The sequence below is a fragment of the Colletotrichum fructicola genome, assembly GCF_000319635.2.
Source record: "Colletotrichum fructicola Nara gc5 chromosome Unknown KSG_Nara_v1_contig03, whole genome shotgun sequence".
In the NCBI taxonomy this organism is placed as follows: Eukaryota; Fungi; Ascomycota; class Sordariomycetes; order Glomerellales; family Glomerellaceae; genus Colletotrichum; species Colletotrichum fructicola.
The window spans coordinates 1,860,690-1,880,128 of NW_027094053.1; the positions used below are offsets into that span (position 1 = coordinate 1,860,690).

Genomic DNA, 19,439 nt, shown 5'->3' on the forward strand with positions numbered 1-19,439 from the left:
AAGTTAATAGATAACAAATATTATTCTATATAAGATATTACTAACTACTATTAATAGCTTGCCCAAACCTTAATATATATATTTTTCTACTATTTTATTAGATATATCTCTAATTAATATTTTATAGCTAGAGATTATAATACTTAAAGTAGTAATAACAAAGCTTAACTTTAGTATTATTTTATAAAAAAGGAACTATCAATAAAATATTATATTAACTAATAATAATAATATTCTTATAGATAATATACTATAATATTAATTAACTATACTAATACCTTTCCTTTATACTAACTATAATATATCTACTAAAAGAGACCCCTCTATATTTAAGGTAACTAATACTGATATATTTATTATATTACCACTACTACTACTACTACTACTATTATTACTATTATAGTGACTAGAGAAAAAAAAATTAGCTGTTAAAAAATAAGCTAAAAAATAAGAAGAAAAGATACAAGTATTAATTAGCTAGTAGTTTTATTAGATAAGCTAATAATTAGCTTAAATTTTATAAAATTTTACTTTAAGTTAGTTATTACTACTTCTACTACTACTACTAGTTTTAAATCTAACTTTTTTCAGCTAAAATTAGCTTTAATAATACTTATAAACCTTCTTACTACCTCCATAGGTATACTTTAAAGCCTTACTACTCTTAAATTAATAATAATTTAAGTAATTTTTAAGTTAGCTAAAATAGTAATATAAGTATAAATAATATAAGTAGTATAAGTAGTATAAATAGCTATAGCTTTAAGTAGATATATTAATATATAAACTTTTACTCTATATCTTATAAAATAGTATAATACTTTATATAATAAACTTTTAGTAGCTACTAAAGCTAAAATGTTATTATGTTATATATAATGTAATATCTATATTATAACTTACTAAAAGGAGTTTAACTAAGTACTAAAAAAGCAACTAAGAGGTACTGAATATAGCTCCTCTATTAACCTAAGTCTAAAATAAATAAGGTCTTAAGCTAACTAGTTAAAATTAGTAGTTAGCCTATTAGGGTTAGTAGCTAGGAGTTAAGGCTAGTAGTTAGCCTATTAGGGTTAGCAGTTAGGAGTTAGGTGTTAGGAGACGGAATATGTTATCTCTATGCACAGGCCTCTGGACTTACATGGGACTTCTGATTCTGACCTTATGTGTAGACTCGCCTACTGCCGATCAGCCATCATTCGCCTGTTGTCCTTCGCTGTCTGTATCCTGTCCGTAGCTTCACATCACCCACGGGTACAGACTCGGAATTCCTCGCGGGCCTGTTCCACGACCTACTGCCACCCTCATCATGCGCCTTGATAAAGAGAGACAAGTTTTACGACGGCACTTCAGCTGCACGAGTGGGTGCCAGTGCTTCTCCACCACCGTGAGCATACCCGACATCGGTCTTGGAACTGGAAGAAACAAGTGCAGAGAGTAGTATTAGCAGACACAGGGGTTTGGGGGGTGGGGTTTAATAATAACCACAAGAACGATATCATCATCATCAACAACAACAACAATCGCTGCAGCCACAGCAAGCACGATGGGAGATGAGGTGACGGATTTCATCGCAGATGACAGCCTGCGTAGAAAGGGGGGGGATTTGAACCCCAGGCAATGACGGTCGGTCACTTGCTAAGCGGGACGCATCACGGGTGTCATACACCACCGCCGTACAGTGTTTGTATCCGTAGGCATGGTCGGCCACCCCCCTCCCCGGCCATGTGCCACGGCCTTGGGTACACCACCGTGATTTCGACTTGCTTGTCCAACCCAAGGTATTCTGCGCTAACTTTCCTTGACCTAGGTAGACAGGCGAATTGATTTGAGTCCTGACCGTGCCTTACGTCCGTCGAGACACGAGCCGTTCGTTGGAAGAGCATGGATGCGACGGCTTTCGCCCGTAACTATGGGGTGCCCTTGTTCCCTAACACTCCCTAGTGATTGTCACACTTTGCTGGAGGATGACTCCCCCTGCTGCAATGTTGGCGCTAATACTGCGGGATGTACGAATATTGTTGCAGTCAGTAGTTTTGGTATGGGCTCGACGCCATCGCCTCGTGCCCGATTCCCCATTTCCATTCCTCTGGGACCCGGAACGGTGAACGGACAATTTGGCGGCAAGGAGCCAACCCCCGGGCCTTGTGTTGTCATTTGGTCTGTGTTCAACGGCTGCTGGACAGCGGCCATGTCTGTAAATCATTAGGGCGTCGCTAGTCTCTTCCCAGCATCATCTTCATGAGCAATAATACCATAGCATTCTATCTACTGCACGGTGGCCATGGTACATCGCCTGGAGGATACCGCCAATATCAGGACGACAACGCTTTTCTTCATCGTAGGTATTTGACGTTGATGTGGTTTTCTCCTCCACCACTCCGTCCCTGCTCATCAGTAAGTACGTCATGTCGGGCGGCATCCTTCACGTGGGATATGGAACGGAAGCTCCACTTGGCCAGTTTCACGGCAGGCATGACAACAGCAGGCGAAATATCGAACAGACAGAACTAACCGCATGGCCTGGTAAAACTGCCGACTGGTCAATAGAGTGACGAGACGTGACGAGACGAGGAAAGAGAAGAAGCGGGGGTGTTTAAGTTGACCTTGCTTGCTGTCTTTGTGTTCGTATGTCTACTAGACGCCACGGGCCCAAACGAGACATATGTCCGCCGCCATCGCCGGTGTCGTGGTCTTCAGCCGGAGCCAACGAGATTTTTTTTGACACCGGGTTCTCGCGTTCTCGCGGCACTTCTCTGTGCACATTAGCTGCGCCCGAGGGTCTGGTACACCGGCGACTAGATCCTGTAGCCGGTGGCAGCCACAGGCGGCGCTAGCAACAAGCAGTCATGCCTAGTCCAAAACCGTTGATACGGCACCAAGCAGGGCGAACGTTGGATTCCAGCAATCGAGGGAGCACTGAGCTGTGGCTTGGGCTCGATGTGCGTGATTGTCGATGATCTACACAGAGATACCTTCAAGCTTCTGTCCACGCTTCTTTCCCCTCGTCAGTCTGCACAGGGCGGCTTGTTTTAGTGCATTCAGGCAGGCGACCCGGTGCGGGGGCCAGCATCCACGTTCCCGGGATGGCGGCATGGGCGTCATTGTTTGCCGATGTCAGCAATAGAAGCCAGGCTCGGCTGGGAGGCAATCAAGACGAAGCTGGGTGGTGTCCATTGAGGGTTCCTTATCCAACATTATTAGACTCCTTACTTCTTTCTTCAACCCTATGCATGGCTGCGGGTGCGTCGCATTGGTTCTCTGTAGAGATATTCGAAAGTTGGGGTGGCAGCTCACAATTGGAACTCCCTGTCCGAGGCGAGGTGTCTCACGGCCAGGTAGCCTCCCTACGGCAGCCTGCAGGGACGACTAGCTTAAATTAAGTTCTAACTGCTTTAGGTTACTACACTTACGCTCTTTTTAGTATATAACTAAATATTATATTATAAATATATATATATAGATAAGATTGTATTTATATTTAATTAATCTAACTTTTTTTCTAAATTATATATTTTATCTAGTTTATATAACTTAAATCCTAATAAATTATATGATTTTTAAAATATTTCTTTTTATATAGCATTTCTTATTATAAAGGAGATTAAGTGCTTAAATAGTAGCTTATAATATTTTTAAACTTAACTTTAGCTAATATCTTTCTATTTAATATATAGTATAAATCTTATATTAATTCTAATCTTAGATATAATTAACTTTATAGATATAAGTTATTTAATATTAATTCTTTTTTTTAGATTTTAATTTTTCTAAACTAATAAAGTTTTTTTATTTATATTTTATTACAACTAACTATAAAACTTCTTATTTTTTTAACTTCTATAAACTTTATATCTATTTAAATTATTATAACTTTTTATAGCTATATTATAACTAAGAAGAATAAATATAAAGCTAATATTTAAATTATAAAGAAAGTATTAATATTTTTCTTAAGAATTAATATCTTTTTATTATAATATATAGTTATATATTATAAAGTTAATAAGTATGAATTTAAAGTTTTAATACATATTTATATTTCCTTTTTTAAATACTTTATAACTTAGCTATTTTTTATTTTAGTAATAAAATATTAATTATATAAAGAAATAATTTAAATAATTTTTAGTTAGTTAATTATAAATAAATAATACTTTAATTAAATATAAAAAGCAATTCCTATTAATAATAAAAACTTTATATATATTATTTATTATGTTTTTAAAAAAATAACTATATTATTTAATAGATTTATATATAATATTATAATATCTATTAAGAAAAACATTTATTCTTTATTATTTATTTACTTTAATTTTATTAACTTATTAATATTTAATTAAGTTTTAGTTAAAAAGTTTAAGTTTATAAATAAGTTAAGATATTTATTTTAATGATATTTAAAATAAAATAATAAAAAGTCCAGCTAATAGATAAATCTATATTAAAATATAAACCTTAATTTAAGCTTTAAAATAAAGTTAAGCTAGCTATTAAAGTTAAATAATAAGTAACTATTTCTATTTAATTCCAAATAAGTATTATTTAGAAGTTTTTAGTAAAAGTATTTATTAACATATTTTTATAAATAACTATAAAAGAAGTCTTGTATAAATAGTCTTTTTTAGATTTCATTTTTTCTAATTAATAAAATATTATTTTAGTTAAACCTTAGTTAGAAAAAATAATTAAAATAAAAAAAGATTAAACTATGAATAGTTCTAAATAAAGATATAATAATATATGAAGAAATAAATAGAATGATATAAATAGAAAAACTAAAAATTAAAAAGAAAATCCTTTTTGTATAGAGATATAATATTTTAAACTTCTTTTTTTATTTTAATCCTCCCCTTTTTTATTAAGTTTACTCTCTATGTTTTTAATATTAAATTATTAATATTAATACTTTTTAATAATAAATATTTTGAAGTTATTATATTGTATTACTTAATACATTAAGAAGTATAAGTTTAAATAAGCTTTTATAGAAGTAAAATTATCATAATTTCTCTTATAAAAAGAGATATTATTTAAGTTAGAGAAATTTTATTATATTATTTTTTAAATACTTACTATTAAGAAGATTAAGTATTATATATAGGATGTTTTAATAAAATAGAACTATATTTAGATATAAATAAATATCTAGATTAATTTAGTTATAGCTTAAAGCTTTTTATATAATTTATAAATATTTAAAGTTAATTAGTTATAAATAGTTTTATACTATTTAGTGATCTAATTAATAAAATAGATATTATAATTAGTTATTAAATATATAAGAATAATTATATTACTTATAAATATAATAAGAGTTCTATATATATTTAAAGTTAATAAAGTTTTAGTAAATAAGTAATATAAAAGTGAATAATATCATAATATAATTAGTAATTAATTTTAAATAAAATAAATTATATTTTTATAATAAATTAAAGTATTTTTAGATAATATTAGTATAATCTTTAGAAATATAAGTAATAAATATATATATTTACTAAAAAATAGATAATACTTAATATAAATACTTTTATTAATTCTTGATTTTAATATTATAAACATTTTTTCTAAAGATCTAACAGTTTTAAAATTTAATAAAAGCTTTTTTATTATTTTACATCTTTTTATATAAAAATAATAAAAATTAATAAGTTTTAGCTATAATTATAGTTTTAATATTATAATTAAAATAAATAATTAAAAATATATAGCTAAGCTTTAAAATAACTTTAAGATATTAAGCGATTATATTATAAGATATGTATACTAAGATCTTAATATAAAACTATATAATAAATTAAGAGTAAGTATTAATATTTATTTAAATCTTAAAGCTATATAGAAGTAATTTATTATATATATTAAATAACTAAATAAAATTTAAGCTAAATATTATCTAACCTTTTTATTTATGTTATATCTTTTATAAATGAGTAGTAATATTACTAGAAAAAACTTTATAATATACTTTACAAAGAATATTTTAGCTAATAAGATAACTTTATTAGTATATAAATACATAAAGATATTTTTATCTATATTTTTATATTATATATACTTCTTAAGTTAATAATTAGAAGAATATAATTATATAAACTTTTATAGCTATAAGTTATTTTATATTTTAATATTAATATATACCATTCTTCTAATATAAGTTTATAAAGTTAATAAAAGTTATTATAAACTTTTTGCTTTAAAAAATATAAATAATATTTAAGTTAATAAGATATTATTAGAAAAAGAGCATTTAAATATAAATAAATAACTTTAGAGTAAGGATTATATAGGATTTATAATAAAAGTTCTATTTTTAAAGTTACTGTTTAAAAACTACTTTTAAGAATTAAATCTAATATATTAAGATCAAATATATAATATTTTTATTATATAACTAGTTATTTTGTAACATTTTAGAAACTTCTAATTAGAATTAATCTAAATTAATTTACTTTTAAAGTATTATAAGCTATCATATATAAATAAATATATTTATAATTAAAAGGAAATAGTTATATGTAATATTATATTAATATATATATAGAATAGTAAAATTATAGTTATAACTATTATACTAAATATAGTTATATATTAATATATATATGATTATAAGGCTTTAAACTCTAACTATATACGTATATATAATACTATATAACTTTATACTTTTTATATTAAATCTTAATAACTCTAAATAAAACCTAATAGATTAAAATACTTATATTTATAGGCGTATAACTATATATAAACTTAAGTAGCTTTAAATTTCTCTCTATATAAGTAATTAGCTATATTTTTTATATATAAATTAAAAACCTTTATACTTTTCTTATTATAGATATCTATAAGCTTATTAAGTATATATACTATATTATAAAAGGATTTAGCTAAAAACTACTTTATAAGTATCTATATAATAAGCTCTATTTTAATATTAGCTTTAAATATATTTATACCTTTTTAAGTAGAGGCTTTTAAATACTTATAGATATTAGCAAGCTTATTAGTAGCTATATATTTATAGTTACTTTTAGTTAGAATGAAAGAAGTATTTTTAATTTTAATTTTATCTATATGAATTAATATACTACTTAAAGTATTTATATAGGAATATATAACTTATAAGACTTTTTTATAAAATGATTCTTATTATATATACTATAATAATAATTAGTATAGTAGCTATAGTTATTAAATATAATATATTTAGTGTATAGATTATTATTATTAAAATAGGTTTTATAAGTATTATTATCTTTTAATATATTTCTATAAACAAATATATAAACTCTATTAGTATACTATTTATATATAGTATTAAAAGTAAAAAAAATATATTTATATACTTTTTATTATAAATATAGATAAATTATTAAGCTTAATATATATTAATATTAAATAAATAAGTAAATAATTTTTTTTAGATATATTAAGAATATAGCTATAAGTAGTAAGTAAAAAGATATATTTTATATATAATATAAAAACTAATAAGTATATCTATATATAAATATAAAATTATATATATACTCTTAAATAACTATTTAGTTATAATTAAGCTATAATGGTCCTATATAAGGTTATATAGTATATTCATAAGTATATTTAAGAATAGCTTTATATTATTAATAATAAATAGAACTACAATCTTAAGAAGTATTATAAATAGTTCTATATAAATATATAAATATCTATATATAATTATATAAAAATATAAAAAGTAAATAATAAAAGAATATAAAAAAAAGGAAATATAAAAGGGGAGTATATATACTTATGTATAGAGGTAATACTTAGAAAAAAAAGAGAAGAAGTTTTTAAATAAGTAGCTATAAATAAGGGGTTTTTATAAGTAGGGTTAAAATATTATAATTAGTAAATTTCATCTAATTAAAATAGTACGCTAATACCCTCCTCACTTTACTACAGTACGGTAGGTGCTTACCTAATAAAAAACCTAATTTAAGCCAGTCGTCCCTGCAGACTGCTATACCTCCCCCCTGTCCGTCGTTCGGTCGGTCTAGGCTGCAAATGGACATGGTAAGCGAGTGCACCCAATTGACGATTCTTTTTTCGAGTGACCACCATCCCTCCCCCCCATCCTTCTTCCCCTCCATCACCCATGAACATACAATTCCCGCAATTTGTTCAGCTGGCACTAGCACCTCCCGTCCCGCCAATGATCTCCGTCCAGGGCACCCGTTCCTAACCTTGTCATCAACCCGACCCATCGGTTCCATGAAACATTCACCTGCAGGTGCATTTTGCCCCCCTCCCTCCAACCGTCGTCCGTCCCTCTCAGACCCAATGCTGGCCCGGAGGGAGGGGCGTCATTCATGGATGATGCCGCGAACCCCGTGTGTTTGGAATCTTCTGCCTTCTTGCAGTTACCGTGATTTGCAGTTCTACAGAACCCCAGTTACCAAATAGCCATCCCATTCACCTGCGTTCCTTATTCTCTATTTTCCTCTGACCTTGTCCTTGCCGATACTCGTGATATTTCCTCCGGCCCCTGAGCCCCGTTCTCATCGTGATTTGCACCCACACCGCCGCCCAATGTTTGCCTCTCTGCAACCACGATCTGCCGGGGCTACTTTCGGCACGAAGACTCTCCGTGACCAATTGCCTCCCGCGATATCCCACATCATGTATGTGTGTCCAAGATGGGTAGGAGTATCGATAGTTGGAACTCCATCGAGTGTCCTTCGACCCGCTCGTGCGGCTGGCTGGATCCAAGGGTGTTTCCCTGGACCAAGGCAGTATGGGCCACAGGTCGGGACACGCCAGGAAACAAAATGAATGACTCTGGTACCACGACAGACAAGGGGTCATTTCTTGTGGCCAGACGGCTAGCCGGCCAGCCAGCCACAACACATACCCATGGAACCGAGAGGTCTCAGCCCGTCCGTACGGCTGGATGCGGATGCGGTTGTCAACGGTCGCCGACATAGAAGAACGTTGAGCATCTGACTAGCCTCGCGAGATGTACACGTTGCTAAATACCGGCTCGTGAGCAGCCGTTCGGCCTCGTCTCTAATCTTCACTCTCGTGCAGTCTTAATCATAGCATACTGTTCACATAGCCTCATTACGCTGAAGTCGCCACCAGTCGACAGAGCGTCCGTCCGAGTGATGTAACTGATTTGCCCTTCCTTTTCCTTCTCCCGTTCAGTTGATTACATTGCATTTTACATATCAGAGTTGATAGTCAGAGATATAGCCGGCGCGGCATGAGAAAGCCACATTTGACATTCGACGGGTCAAAGTCTCTGAAGACAATACATTTCTGGACGCGACGCTCTTGAAGCGCCAAAATAGGCCGTTTCGCCCAGTGACTAGCCAGCCATCTAATGTGTCTGACGGTTCGCTGTCAGAAGTGCGGCGGTGTTTGGCTAGATCACCTATCCCGAAATATAACACACGCGAAGCCGCTTGTCCAGGGTGTTATCGCACAGCGTCGTGCTACAGCTCAGTAGCCGTGTACACCTTGAGAACTGTTTGTACGGAGACATTATGGGCATTAAGCACCGGATCAGCCACAGAAACGGGCCAACGGACACTGCCAGATGTTCTGTAGAAGCTAGGGAATAAGCCCGTCTGATTCGCCATATCGTAGCATCTCCAGCTCCTGAAACAATGGCTTGCCGAGCGACAACGGAACCAACCCATGCGCATGAACTTGTCCTTGACGCCCTCCCTCGCCTCAATGTGTAAAGTCATAAATTCATGCCGTGGCCCATGCGACTGTTGAAATTAGTACCGCATGTAGATGTCTACCTTCCCTAGCCCGTTGGCCATGTCCCGTACCGAGGTATACGCAAGAAATTCCATGACATCGTCGTAATCCGCGATACACATTACAGCGTTGCGATGCCATCGGCAATGTTCTTGTTCTAGGATCAAGTTCTTCGTTCAGCCTCCCCAGAAAGACACAATGCAATGTTTATTACAGTATTGCCCCATCGAAGATGATATCTAAGTTCCGATGATCCCTCTGCCGTACACTAAAATACCGCACCCGTTCAGAAGAAGGAATCCTTACCCGTCCCCCGTTTGTGGCTACTACTGAACCGTACTAGGTACTATACAGCTGTGATTCAATAGCGGCGCGCCGCTGCCTTGGGGTAGAGTCACAACCCATGCGATCAACTCAGCTGCCCCCATGTTGCACTAGAGCAACTTCCTCTTCCACCCCGCCAAGCCGGCCTGTATCGCAGCTGACAGCGTGGGTCGACCAATAAGTACGCGTGTGTGGCGTTCGAATATATTCGCAGCGGCCGTTGTAGGGGAACGTGTGTGACTGATGAAAGTGGCATGCGTAGAAACTTGCCAAAACTTGCCATTGGCTGGCATACGATGGATGCTTCGATTGGCGTGGCATAACCCATAACCTGACATGAGACGACAAATCGTAGTGAACCGGCTGAGACGGGCCGTGAAAATATCAGAAGCAATTGGGCGCTTGTTCATGAGTCTCAAGCCCATAGCCCCATGACCCCGAATGTCTCGGTAAACCTAAGCACATCTTAAGCCAAGTATTTGATCAAAAAAGTATCATAGATGGTTGACCTCAAGGAAAGAGCAACGGAAGCCATTCAACGGACATGGATCGCAAGGACCTCACATCTCACGACAAGGAGGAAAGAGGCCCCGGGTATTACTATGTACACCATGGCTCGCATGCGGCGCGCCTCCTGATAACGCCTTAGACCGTTGGACCTAACGGGGAGCTACCCATCGGTCCAGTCAAATGACCAATAAAAAGGTGAGAAAGAAAAAGAAGGAGAAAAACAAAAAAGAGAACCTGTCCAAAGCTCTGATGCTCTAGACGGTTGCCTATGCCTATGATAATAACCCAACTCCGTCGCGGCTGTCGTTTGGATGAGCAGTGATCAAAACTCTAAGCGAGGTGTGAACAACACTCACAACCGCATGCATGATATACATATTCGTCCCGAAGTCTAATTTGAGCCAAACATGGGCAAGCCAGCATTTCTGGCCAAGGAAATGACGAAACCACGGGCGCAAAAGGAAACAGAAAAAAAAACAACGAGCTGGATCTAGCGGCTGGCAAGCCCTGACCAACAGGTGCTGTTCACGAGCCCTTCGTAATAGCAGCGACCGGTGTGCCCGAGCAGTTTGCCGCATTTTCCTAACAATGCCGCCTTCTACAGGTAAATATCACCGACTTCACCAGCAACCCAGCGTCGCCACGCTTCATCGTAAGCGCGCTCCAGGTCGGCTACCCATCGCCTGGTGTTGAAAAGGGCGCAAGTCCATTTGCTGTCCCACAGCAGCTTGCGTAATGTTGCTAGTCGACCGCTTCCCTCGCCATAACCTCCAGGGACAATTTGATACGAGAGGCCGTTGGCTAGTTTGATTGCGAACGCCTCGTATTCTTCCTCACTGCTGGCAATGAGGTCGTTCGCTGCCTCCAGTCCCGAAGGGCTTCTCGGCAAGGCACCCTTCAGAATAGAGGCGGCCATTCGAGAGCACATCTTGTAGGGATACCGAGGGAGGGTCAGGAGTGGAGAGCTGGACCATAAAACGTCCGCTGCCGTCGTGTGAGCATTACATTCCGGCGTGTCGAGAAACAAATCACAAACACGGGCCCGCGAAATATGTTGATTCTTGGGCGCCACGTCTGTAAAGATGATGCGGCTGGCGACCTCATCGCCGGCCCAAGCTTTTGCTGTTCTCCGTAGGTTGGTCTCGCCTAGTTCAGGAAACCGAAGCAACCAAAGAATCGCTTTGGGCACCTGGGAAAGGATCCGCAGCCACGTCCGAAAGGTAGTAGGATCAATCTTGAAGAAGCTGTCAGCCATGTCTCTTATCGGTCTTCTGAGTTTCCATCACTTAAGCTTACCTTGTACAGCTGGTTGAAATTCCCTAAAATGATTGCATCGTCGGGCAATTTTGGGAATAACTCTTTGCGCATCTTCCATCTCCGGCGTTGTTCATCCTCCCATGAGACCTTGTGCTCGTCTGGATCACTCGACTGCGCATGGTCGCAGCAAAAGAAAGTATCTCTACAGAAGATAATGTTCTCTGAGTAAACCCAGTCACCTACTTCTTCTTCTGTGTTGTCCCTGAACACGTCGTGGATGGTCAAGTTTCCACGCCAGGGGCGTAACGTGTCCGGGGGAATTGCAGTGGTGTCTGCGAGGAGATAATCGCACCACTCAGCGCCCAGTGTCCCAGCGAAGCCCATGAAAGACATTTGAATTGGGGCTGGTCTTGCAGCGAATATCTCATTCCGAGCGCCCCTCGTGTATCCATTAAGATTCACAAGGATGTGAATCTCATCTTGGACTATTTGCTCCACGAGCCTGTCTGAAGACCAATTGCTCGCGTCCCTGAAGACTGGCGCTTCTCGTTCGATCTGTGAACGATGCACTGATTTGTCACTTGCCGTGGTAGCATAGCAAAATGCCTTTACCCGGTTCCTGTCATGGAAGCCGAAGACGGACTGCATTCTAAACATGATACATCAGTCAATCGTTGCGTTTCATACCCCGGTGATGTTGAGAGACTTACAAGTGCGCCAGAGGATGGTTGTTGAAGTCCGACGACACGTAACCAACATTAAGATGCGGCGAAGGAGGTCGAGGTGGCGGGAACACGGTGTTTGGCAGCCATGGTGATCGTAGTGTTGAGCATGAGATCCTGAAGGCATTGCGCTGTGATATCATGCGAATGTCTTTCGCTGTCAAGGGGCACGTAAAGGTATGGAAAGGTAGGACAGTAGGAGCCGAGGGCACGGTCAAGTTGGCTGGCAAGCGCGGTCGCTCATACTTGGAACCGTTGACTACACCTCGAACGTATTTGTCACAGTACCATTGTCGCATGGAAGCCCGCGTGGCTCGCTCCACCAGCCTCAACACCCGAGATCCTTCCCATGGGCTTTTTGTCCATGTTCGAAGTTTTCCCGCCAAATCAGGTGAGGTATCCTTCAAGTCGGGGTCGATCGATTGAAGCTGTACAGCGAGAGGAAGTATATCGCTTTCGCATAGCGCCCCTGAACCCCACGTCGATGCGTCCTCGAGCTGACGGGCCACAATGTCGATAACCTTCTTGGTAAGACCGGTAAATCGACCTTGTAGGCGTGCGTCCACCAACATGCCGTCATCGTCGACGTGCCAACGGTCGAAGTCGCCTCCTTGAACGAGCGCGCCCCCTCGGCCTCTCCAGTCACAAACTGAATTGAGGGCGGTGGAGAGCCCACACACAGCTTCAGCAAACTCGGGATTGGAGTTAACAGCTCGCTTGTAGTATGTAATAGCGTCGTTGACGCGTCCGCGGTCCTTCACGGCGTTTGCGAGGTTCGTCAAGGCGATATCGAAGTTGCCATCACACTGAACAGCTTGCTCGTACATCTGAATAGCCAGATCAAGCTGGCCAATGTCCTTCAGAAGGCTTCCGAGATTCGTATGCAGATGGACATGTTTCGGATCCAGTAGCAGGCCGTAGTTGTAGTAAGCGAGAGCCAGGGCTAGTCCACTGCCAGGGGGAATGCCGGGAATGTTGGGCTGCGTCGATAGAGTTCCAGGTGACATGATTGCGGCAGGCTGTTGAACGCTCGCAAGAAGGATTCCGACGTTGTTGGCCGTCGAGGGGCTCTCTTGGAGAGATAAGGATAAATAGTAGAGCGCTAAGATGTCACCAACACCAGTAGGTTTCCGCATTAGTCCATTAGACGATGTGCCGGATGACATGGCATCCTGAAAGATCTTGGCGAGGGAGAGGAGCGAGTTGCTTGTGGTTTGGACGGCTGCCCTTTTCGGACCACCTTCTGGCACAAATCGAAGCCCTGGAAGTTCGCCGTTTCCAGAGAATACCAATTTTGCAGTACATCTCGCCTTCTCAGGAGGTAGCAGCAATGGTCGTACAGGGGTCGCCGTTCCAGATACATTCCGTAGCCCACTACCGGGAGAAAGTACCTGCTGGATTTGTCGCATAAGTGTCTGAATTGAGGATGTGCGCCTTCCCGTGCTGATTAGGACTGCTTCTTCGAAGGCTTTGGATGCCCCCGGAATGTCCTTCATGCTATACAACATTGTCCCCTTGGCGTGGACAAGGGCGAGAATACGACCGTTCTCACTCCCTGGAATTGCGTATCCGCTTGAGCCAAAGCCGGGCTGCGGAAGATTCTCATCTAGGACAGCTGCAAGTGATGTAGCGGCAGCGGACCCGACAGACTCGGACTGGCTTGTTGGAAGCTGTAGAGCCTTCTGGACGAAACTGATTACTTCGACGGCGTCAAGGCTCTTCTTCTTGTAGAGAAGGCCGACCAGATGCTCAACTGCCTCCAAATACTGCGGTCTAGCTTTGATAGCCTTCAGCCAGTATTCCTCAGCCTCCTCCTGTCGATTCAGACAATAGAGTGTGGCCGCCAAGTTTGAGATCGCTTCCACGTGGCTACGATAAAGAAGTTAGCAAAACGGCGTTCACGCACATGTAGTCGGCCGTGATGATTTTGCAGGGAGTTGACTTACTCGGAGTCCAGGGAAATGATCCGATTAAACCATTCCATGGCCTCTTCAAAGTGTTCCAGGCCATAGTGAAGACATCCTCCGAGCAAGACGCCGTCAATCCATTTCCATCCGCTTTGCTCGCACAAGTGAGTGAGTATTTCTAACGAACTTTTCGCATTCGCAAGTGGCGAGCTTCGCCCGAACTGGCTGGGGAAAAGCTGACCAGGTGGGTTTGTGACTGAAAACATGTTCTCTCTCAAATCCGGCTGGTTGCCATCCCATATATTAGGACGTGAAGGGAGTTGTGTCTCGCTCCCAGATGGCCTGAGGAACAAGCCACTCGGGTTCGCTTTTATTTGTGGTTTGTGCGACGCGAGCATGTCTCTCTGGTAAAAAGAGACTGGGGCTGTTGTAGCTGCTGGTTGCTTCGGGGGTTTGGGGTACACAACCATCCTCGACATCGTGCTCAGCGCTGATCCGGGACGCAGTTGCTGCGTCTTGCGACCATGGTGAAGATATGTAAGCAAATCGACATAGCTCCGATGAGCTTGAGCGAGCGCCTTTTCCCTGAAGCCACATGGGGATGCTTCGGCCTCACTTTCCAGACCAATGACGCCGCCAACGTTGGATTCTAATGCCAAAGCTTCCAGATTGAACTGTGCGGGCTGAAGAAAGCCTGGTCCGTACGCGTTGCGCACATAAGCATGCGGCGGAGTGAAGTGGGCGGACGGACGAAGAAATGGGTTCGAGAGCTGACATAACCGGTAGTCATACGTGGATGGAGATGGCGTGTGGAAGGAAGGCGGGCCAACGTAGCTGGGTTGCTGAGGCGGAGGAAACCAAGGGTTCGCCGACTGGAGAAGCCCCGGGACAAAACTTGGAGTGGCATGGTCCGTAGGAAGGGCTGCAGGAAAGAAAGGGTTGGCATTATACGCGGTCGACCGAGGACGCGATAGCGCAGCAGACCCAAGAATTTGGGACGTGTCGGGAGAATTAAACCTATATTGTAACGTGCCTGGGGCATGAGAACTCGCAGAACATACGCCTGGCAAAGGCTGAGCTGACATGTCCAATCCCAGGGCCCATGATTGGTATGCGTTCACGCTCTCGGCAGCTGCGTCATGGATCACGGGCACGGAAACGCGAGGTTGTGTGCCCGGAATCAGTCTGGAGCGGAGGTTTGGATCCGTGACGGTGACTGGGCGAAGGTGATTTGCGGCGTAGGCAGTAGGCGCGGCTGGGAGTATCATCTGTTTCAGGGGCGGAGGCCCCGACGCTAGATGTACAGCAGAGCCATCGTAACCCGCATCGATTGTGCCGTTCGGTGTCTTGCGTCGCAAATGATGTTCTGATCGATCGGGGAAATGTGACACTTCGGCCACATTTGCAACCCCACGTTGCCGATGAAGCTGCTGTTGATGTGAGGTACGAATGGGGAAAGATCTCGGGATCTTGCCATCGGGAAACGGGACGTTCGGAGATTCGGCAGGCGGGCCGCTTAGAGGGTGATCATAGGTATACGCTTGCTGATGAGGAAAGGGCAGTTGATTCTGTTGTACGTGCAGGTGATCCTGTTGCTGCTGGAACGTCGGAAGAGGGTCGAAATTCGGTGGCGGCTGCACCATGTGGTGCATCTGGACTAGAGGCAACATGAGAGAGACGATAGCTCAGGGGAGAATGCGGCCCAGGAGCAGGCAAAGAGGCTATGCGATGCTAGTAATAGGATAGTAAGAGGTCGAGGCAAGGCGAAGAGGAAGCTGGAAGCCGCGATTCGGGAACCTATTGTCATTGCCCGCTGGTTAAAGCATGGCTGACGGGCCCGTTGACGGGCATGGCATCTGGGCTGCCTTGGCTGAATGAAGATGCCAACCAGACACCAGTGCCGTCAGCGACTCTGACCTGGGCCGAAGAAGAGGCCGTCGAGTCGGACTCGAAACGCAGCGAAAGTGGCTGCGGTAGCGACTTGAACAAGCTTCGTGGTTTGTGGGATATCGTGATGACACCAGAAATACCAGATCGGTGCGGTCGATGTTCTAGATGGTTGAACTGGGCGTGGATGGAGGGTGGATTTGGAGGTCGGATCCGCAGAAACGAGGGACGGGCAGCGACGGCGGCGCCAGCGGTTGCGGTAGCGGCGGCGGCGGCGGCGGATGGTGGCGGAATGTCAAAATGACAAGCGGATGGTTGAGTGTAAAAGCAAGGTGAGGTGGAACAAAAAGTTGAACGTGAAGTAGTTAGGCAGGGGACGAAGGCGCAAGGGCACTAGCCTAAAGTTCCAGCGCGGTGGTGGTGGTGGTGGTGGTGGTGGTGGTGGTGTGTGTGGTTTTGCCTCTATTGTTGTTGTTGTTGTCGTCGGGTTGTACTACTGCCTGCTCTGCCTCTCTCTTAGTAGCTATGGAGGCCCGACACAACCAAGAAAGACACACCGGATAAAGCAGTTGAGCCCAGGCCAACGCAGGTGGGAGTTATTTGAGCAGTCACTCCTCCAGACCATCCATCGAGGTGTTGTTCGTTCCGATGGGACTCGATTTGCCGAAGGCCTTGGCCAAGCGGCCAACCCAGTCAAGGACCAAGATACCCTAGTCACCTACGTGCTTATCTACTTGCAGCATACCCTGCCACTGATTGCACCATAACCTCACTGTGGGTGAGAGGGAGGGGTGCTGGGGATTTCGCATTGAAAGCTATGAGGAAGTAGTAGGTCTTTGGGGAGACGAATACATCCATGTGATTCACAGTTGTTCGACGTCACTACTAGTTTTGCTTCTTGTTTTTGAACGTAAAGGGTTTTCTAACTGGGTGGCCACGAGGAATGTTCGAGCATCTCAGAGTTCAGGGGACCGCAAAAAATGTGCCGTGCCGCAGCCTTCGGGGTAGCCACTGGGGCGCGGCTTTAGTGAAGGCTCCCTGGTAAGCGCCTGCGTGGGCTCGATGAGACTCAGATGCCTGCTCCTTTACTTCCAGCAACCGACAGGCCTCCTCACCTCAGACGAACAGCACGGCCTGAGCAGACAAAATGGCACCCACAAGATCGCGTGGATTAGTTCGACGAGGAGACGCCTCTGGACACGTAACTCAGCATGCTCCGCGCGCAGCTCAAGACATGCCAACGTGCGTGCGAAGTCGAAGGATAGGGGCCATGCGCAGTACGTTTTCTTTTTAAACGCCGACCGTTGGGGTGACGAACCTGGACCCATGCATTAGTGCCAAACACCAAACACCATTCCTTCCCGCCGCCTGCGCTGCCTTGTCTCGCAGCCTGACAACCTGTCCTGGTCCTAGCCGTCCGGACAGTCTGTGTGTCGCGTTGCTTCCATGGTCTACAGCCATTCTAGACGTCTGACGGACGGTACAAACACAGGCGAAACCGAGCGCATTGCGCCGCTCATGCGACCGTCCCGTGACGTACTGCTTACGTTACACCGAACAGACATAACCCTGGGGCAGTCCCGGGCGCAGGGCTGAGCCGTCAGATGCCCAGAAAATGAAAGAGTTATTAGAAGTACCAGGCGATCGAAGATGGGCTTGAGGACCTTTGCACAGAAGCAGAGTCGGCAGGGCGTGATAGTCATGCATAACAATCTTGAGGGTGCAATGGCTGATCGTCGCCATTAGTATTCCTCAATGTCACTTCTTCAAAGTCATTAGCAGAAGGATAATTCAAGCATGTGAGCCGCGTTGGTGGACCTCGACTTCCATGGTGTAGTGGGATGTCGCGGTGAGTATTGGGATCTGCTTCCGAAAAAGCGTATCATCTTCCTTGAAACCAAAATTGAAATAGACCATGGGAGAGCGTGGAATATCTCAGAGTGTAGTCAAGGGTGGTAGTTGGCGGGTAGGCGCAAATTGGCCACGCCGCAGGCCCGCTGCGACAGATATTGGGAGACTCAACAACACATCATCTCGGGTGAAAATCGTCTGCGGCAAGCATCGGTTGGTCATTTGATCAATTTTTTGGCAAATTTCTTTGATTGCCAGAGAGTGTCCCTTTTGGGTAGTCCCCTTAATGCAGAACCATTCCTAAACTCCAGAAGTCATGCGAGTAACCGTCAAGCTGTTGACCTCGTTTACTCCTCAGGGACTGCAAGACGTCGTCAGCATGTTGAGCGGCCAGGCTGCGCTGCACCGAGCGGGCGGCGGAGTCGCGGTTCGTGGGATGCACTTACTGTCGATCTCGCCAGACTGGATGGCATCGATGATGGCCTGAGGGGGCTTGCCGTCGACCTGGCATCCGACGCTGTATGCCGTACCCAGGATCTCCTTGACAGTGCCCGCCAGGTCCTTCGAGAAGGACTTGTAGCGCATGGTTCGCGCAATCTCGATGATCTCGTCGAGGGCGACGGACTTGCTGTGCTTGATGTTCTTCTCCTTCTTGCGGTCGCGGGGGGGCTCCTTGAGGGCGCGGATGATGAGGGAGGAGGCGGTGGGGACGACGGAGACGGCGGCTTGACGGTTTTGGATGGTGAGCTTCACCGTGACGCGGAGACCCTTCTATAATTGTAGCTGTGAGCGCTGCTCTCTCCACGACCCTGTCCCGCGAGGGGAGCGGGAGGGGGAGGGGGGTTCGTTCATACCCAGTCGCCAGTGGCCTTCGCAATGTCCTCACCAACCTTCTTGGGAGACAGACCGAGGGGACCAATCTTGGGGGCCAGGGCGGAGGAGGCGCCAACCTCACCTCCGGTGGCACGGAGGTGACTGCATTCGCAAACACGACGTTAGTGACAGATTCCCTCCGATTCGGATCGAGCAAGCAGCGGCGGCGCGACGAACATGACCTTGACCTCATTGGGATCGAACTTGGGAGCTGCACGGCAACGGCATAATTAGTATTTCAACGTCCACAGACATGCTGAATCTTGGGTAGGCTTACGCATCTTGACTGCTCTCGGATCTGGGTCTGGTGGGAAAGTTGGTGATCGAAGGAAGATTGAGACGCTATGAGAGGGTCGAGGAAATTTTGCAG

The 19,439-nt window shown here is 42.5% G+C and overlaps 2 protein-coding genes across 2 annotated transcripts; both read right to left on the bottom strand.

Annotated features, from left to right (window-relative positions):
• Nucleotides 1–11,170: 11,170 nt before the first annotated feature.
• SEC (putative UDP-N-acetylglucosamine--peptide N-acetylglucosaminyltransferase SEC) lies at nt 11,171–14,758 on the bottom strand (the record flags this gene model as incomplete). The annotated part of the gene is made up of 6 exons (XM_066151430.1): nt 11,171–11,806; nt 11,869–12,384; nt 12,442–12,478; nt 12,540–14,420; nt 14,498–14,608; nt 14,700–14,758. The coding sequence occupies 6 exons, from the start codon at nt 14,756–14,758 to the stop codon at nt 11,171–11,173; spliced, it is 3,240 nt and encodes a 1,079-aa protein (XP_066008901.1).
• A 3,785-nt stretch (nt 14,759–18,543) lies between these two features.
• Nucleotides 18,544–19,350, bottom strand: rpl-12 (60S ribosomal protein uL11; the record flags this gene model as incomplete). Its single annotated transcript, XM_032034497.1, has 5 exons — nt 18,544–18,557; nt 18,643–18,967; nt 19,051–19,171; nt 19,247–19,280; nt 19,347–19,350. 5 exons carry the CDS (start codon nt 19,348–19,350, stop codon nt 18,544–18,546), a joined length of 498 nt encoding a protein of 165 aa, XP_031893291.1.
• Between the last annotated feature and the right edge of the window lie 89 nt (nt 19,351–19,439).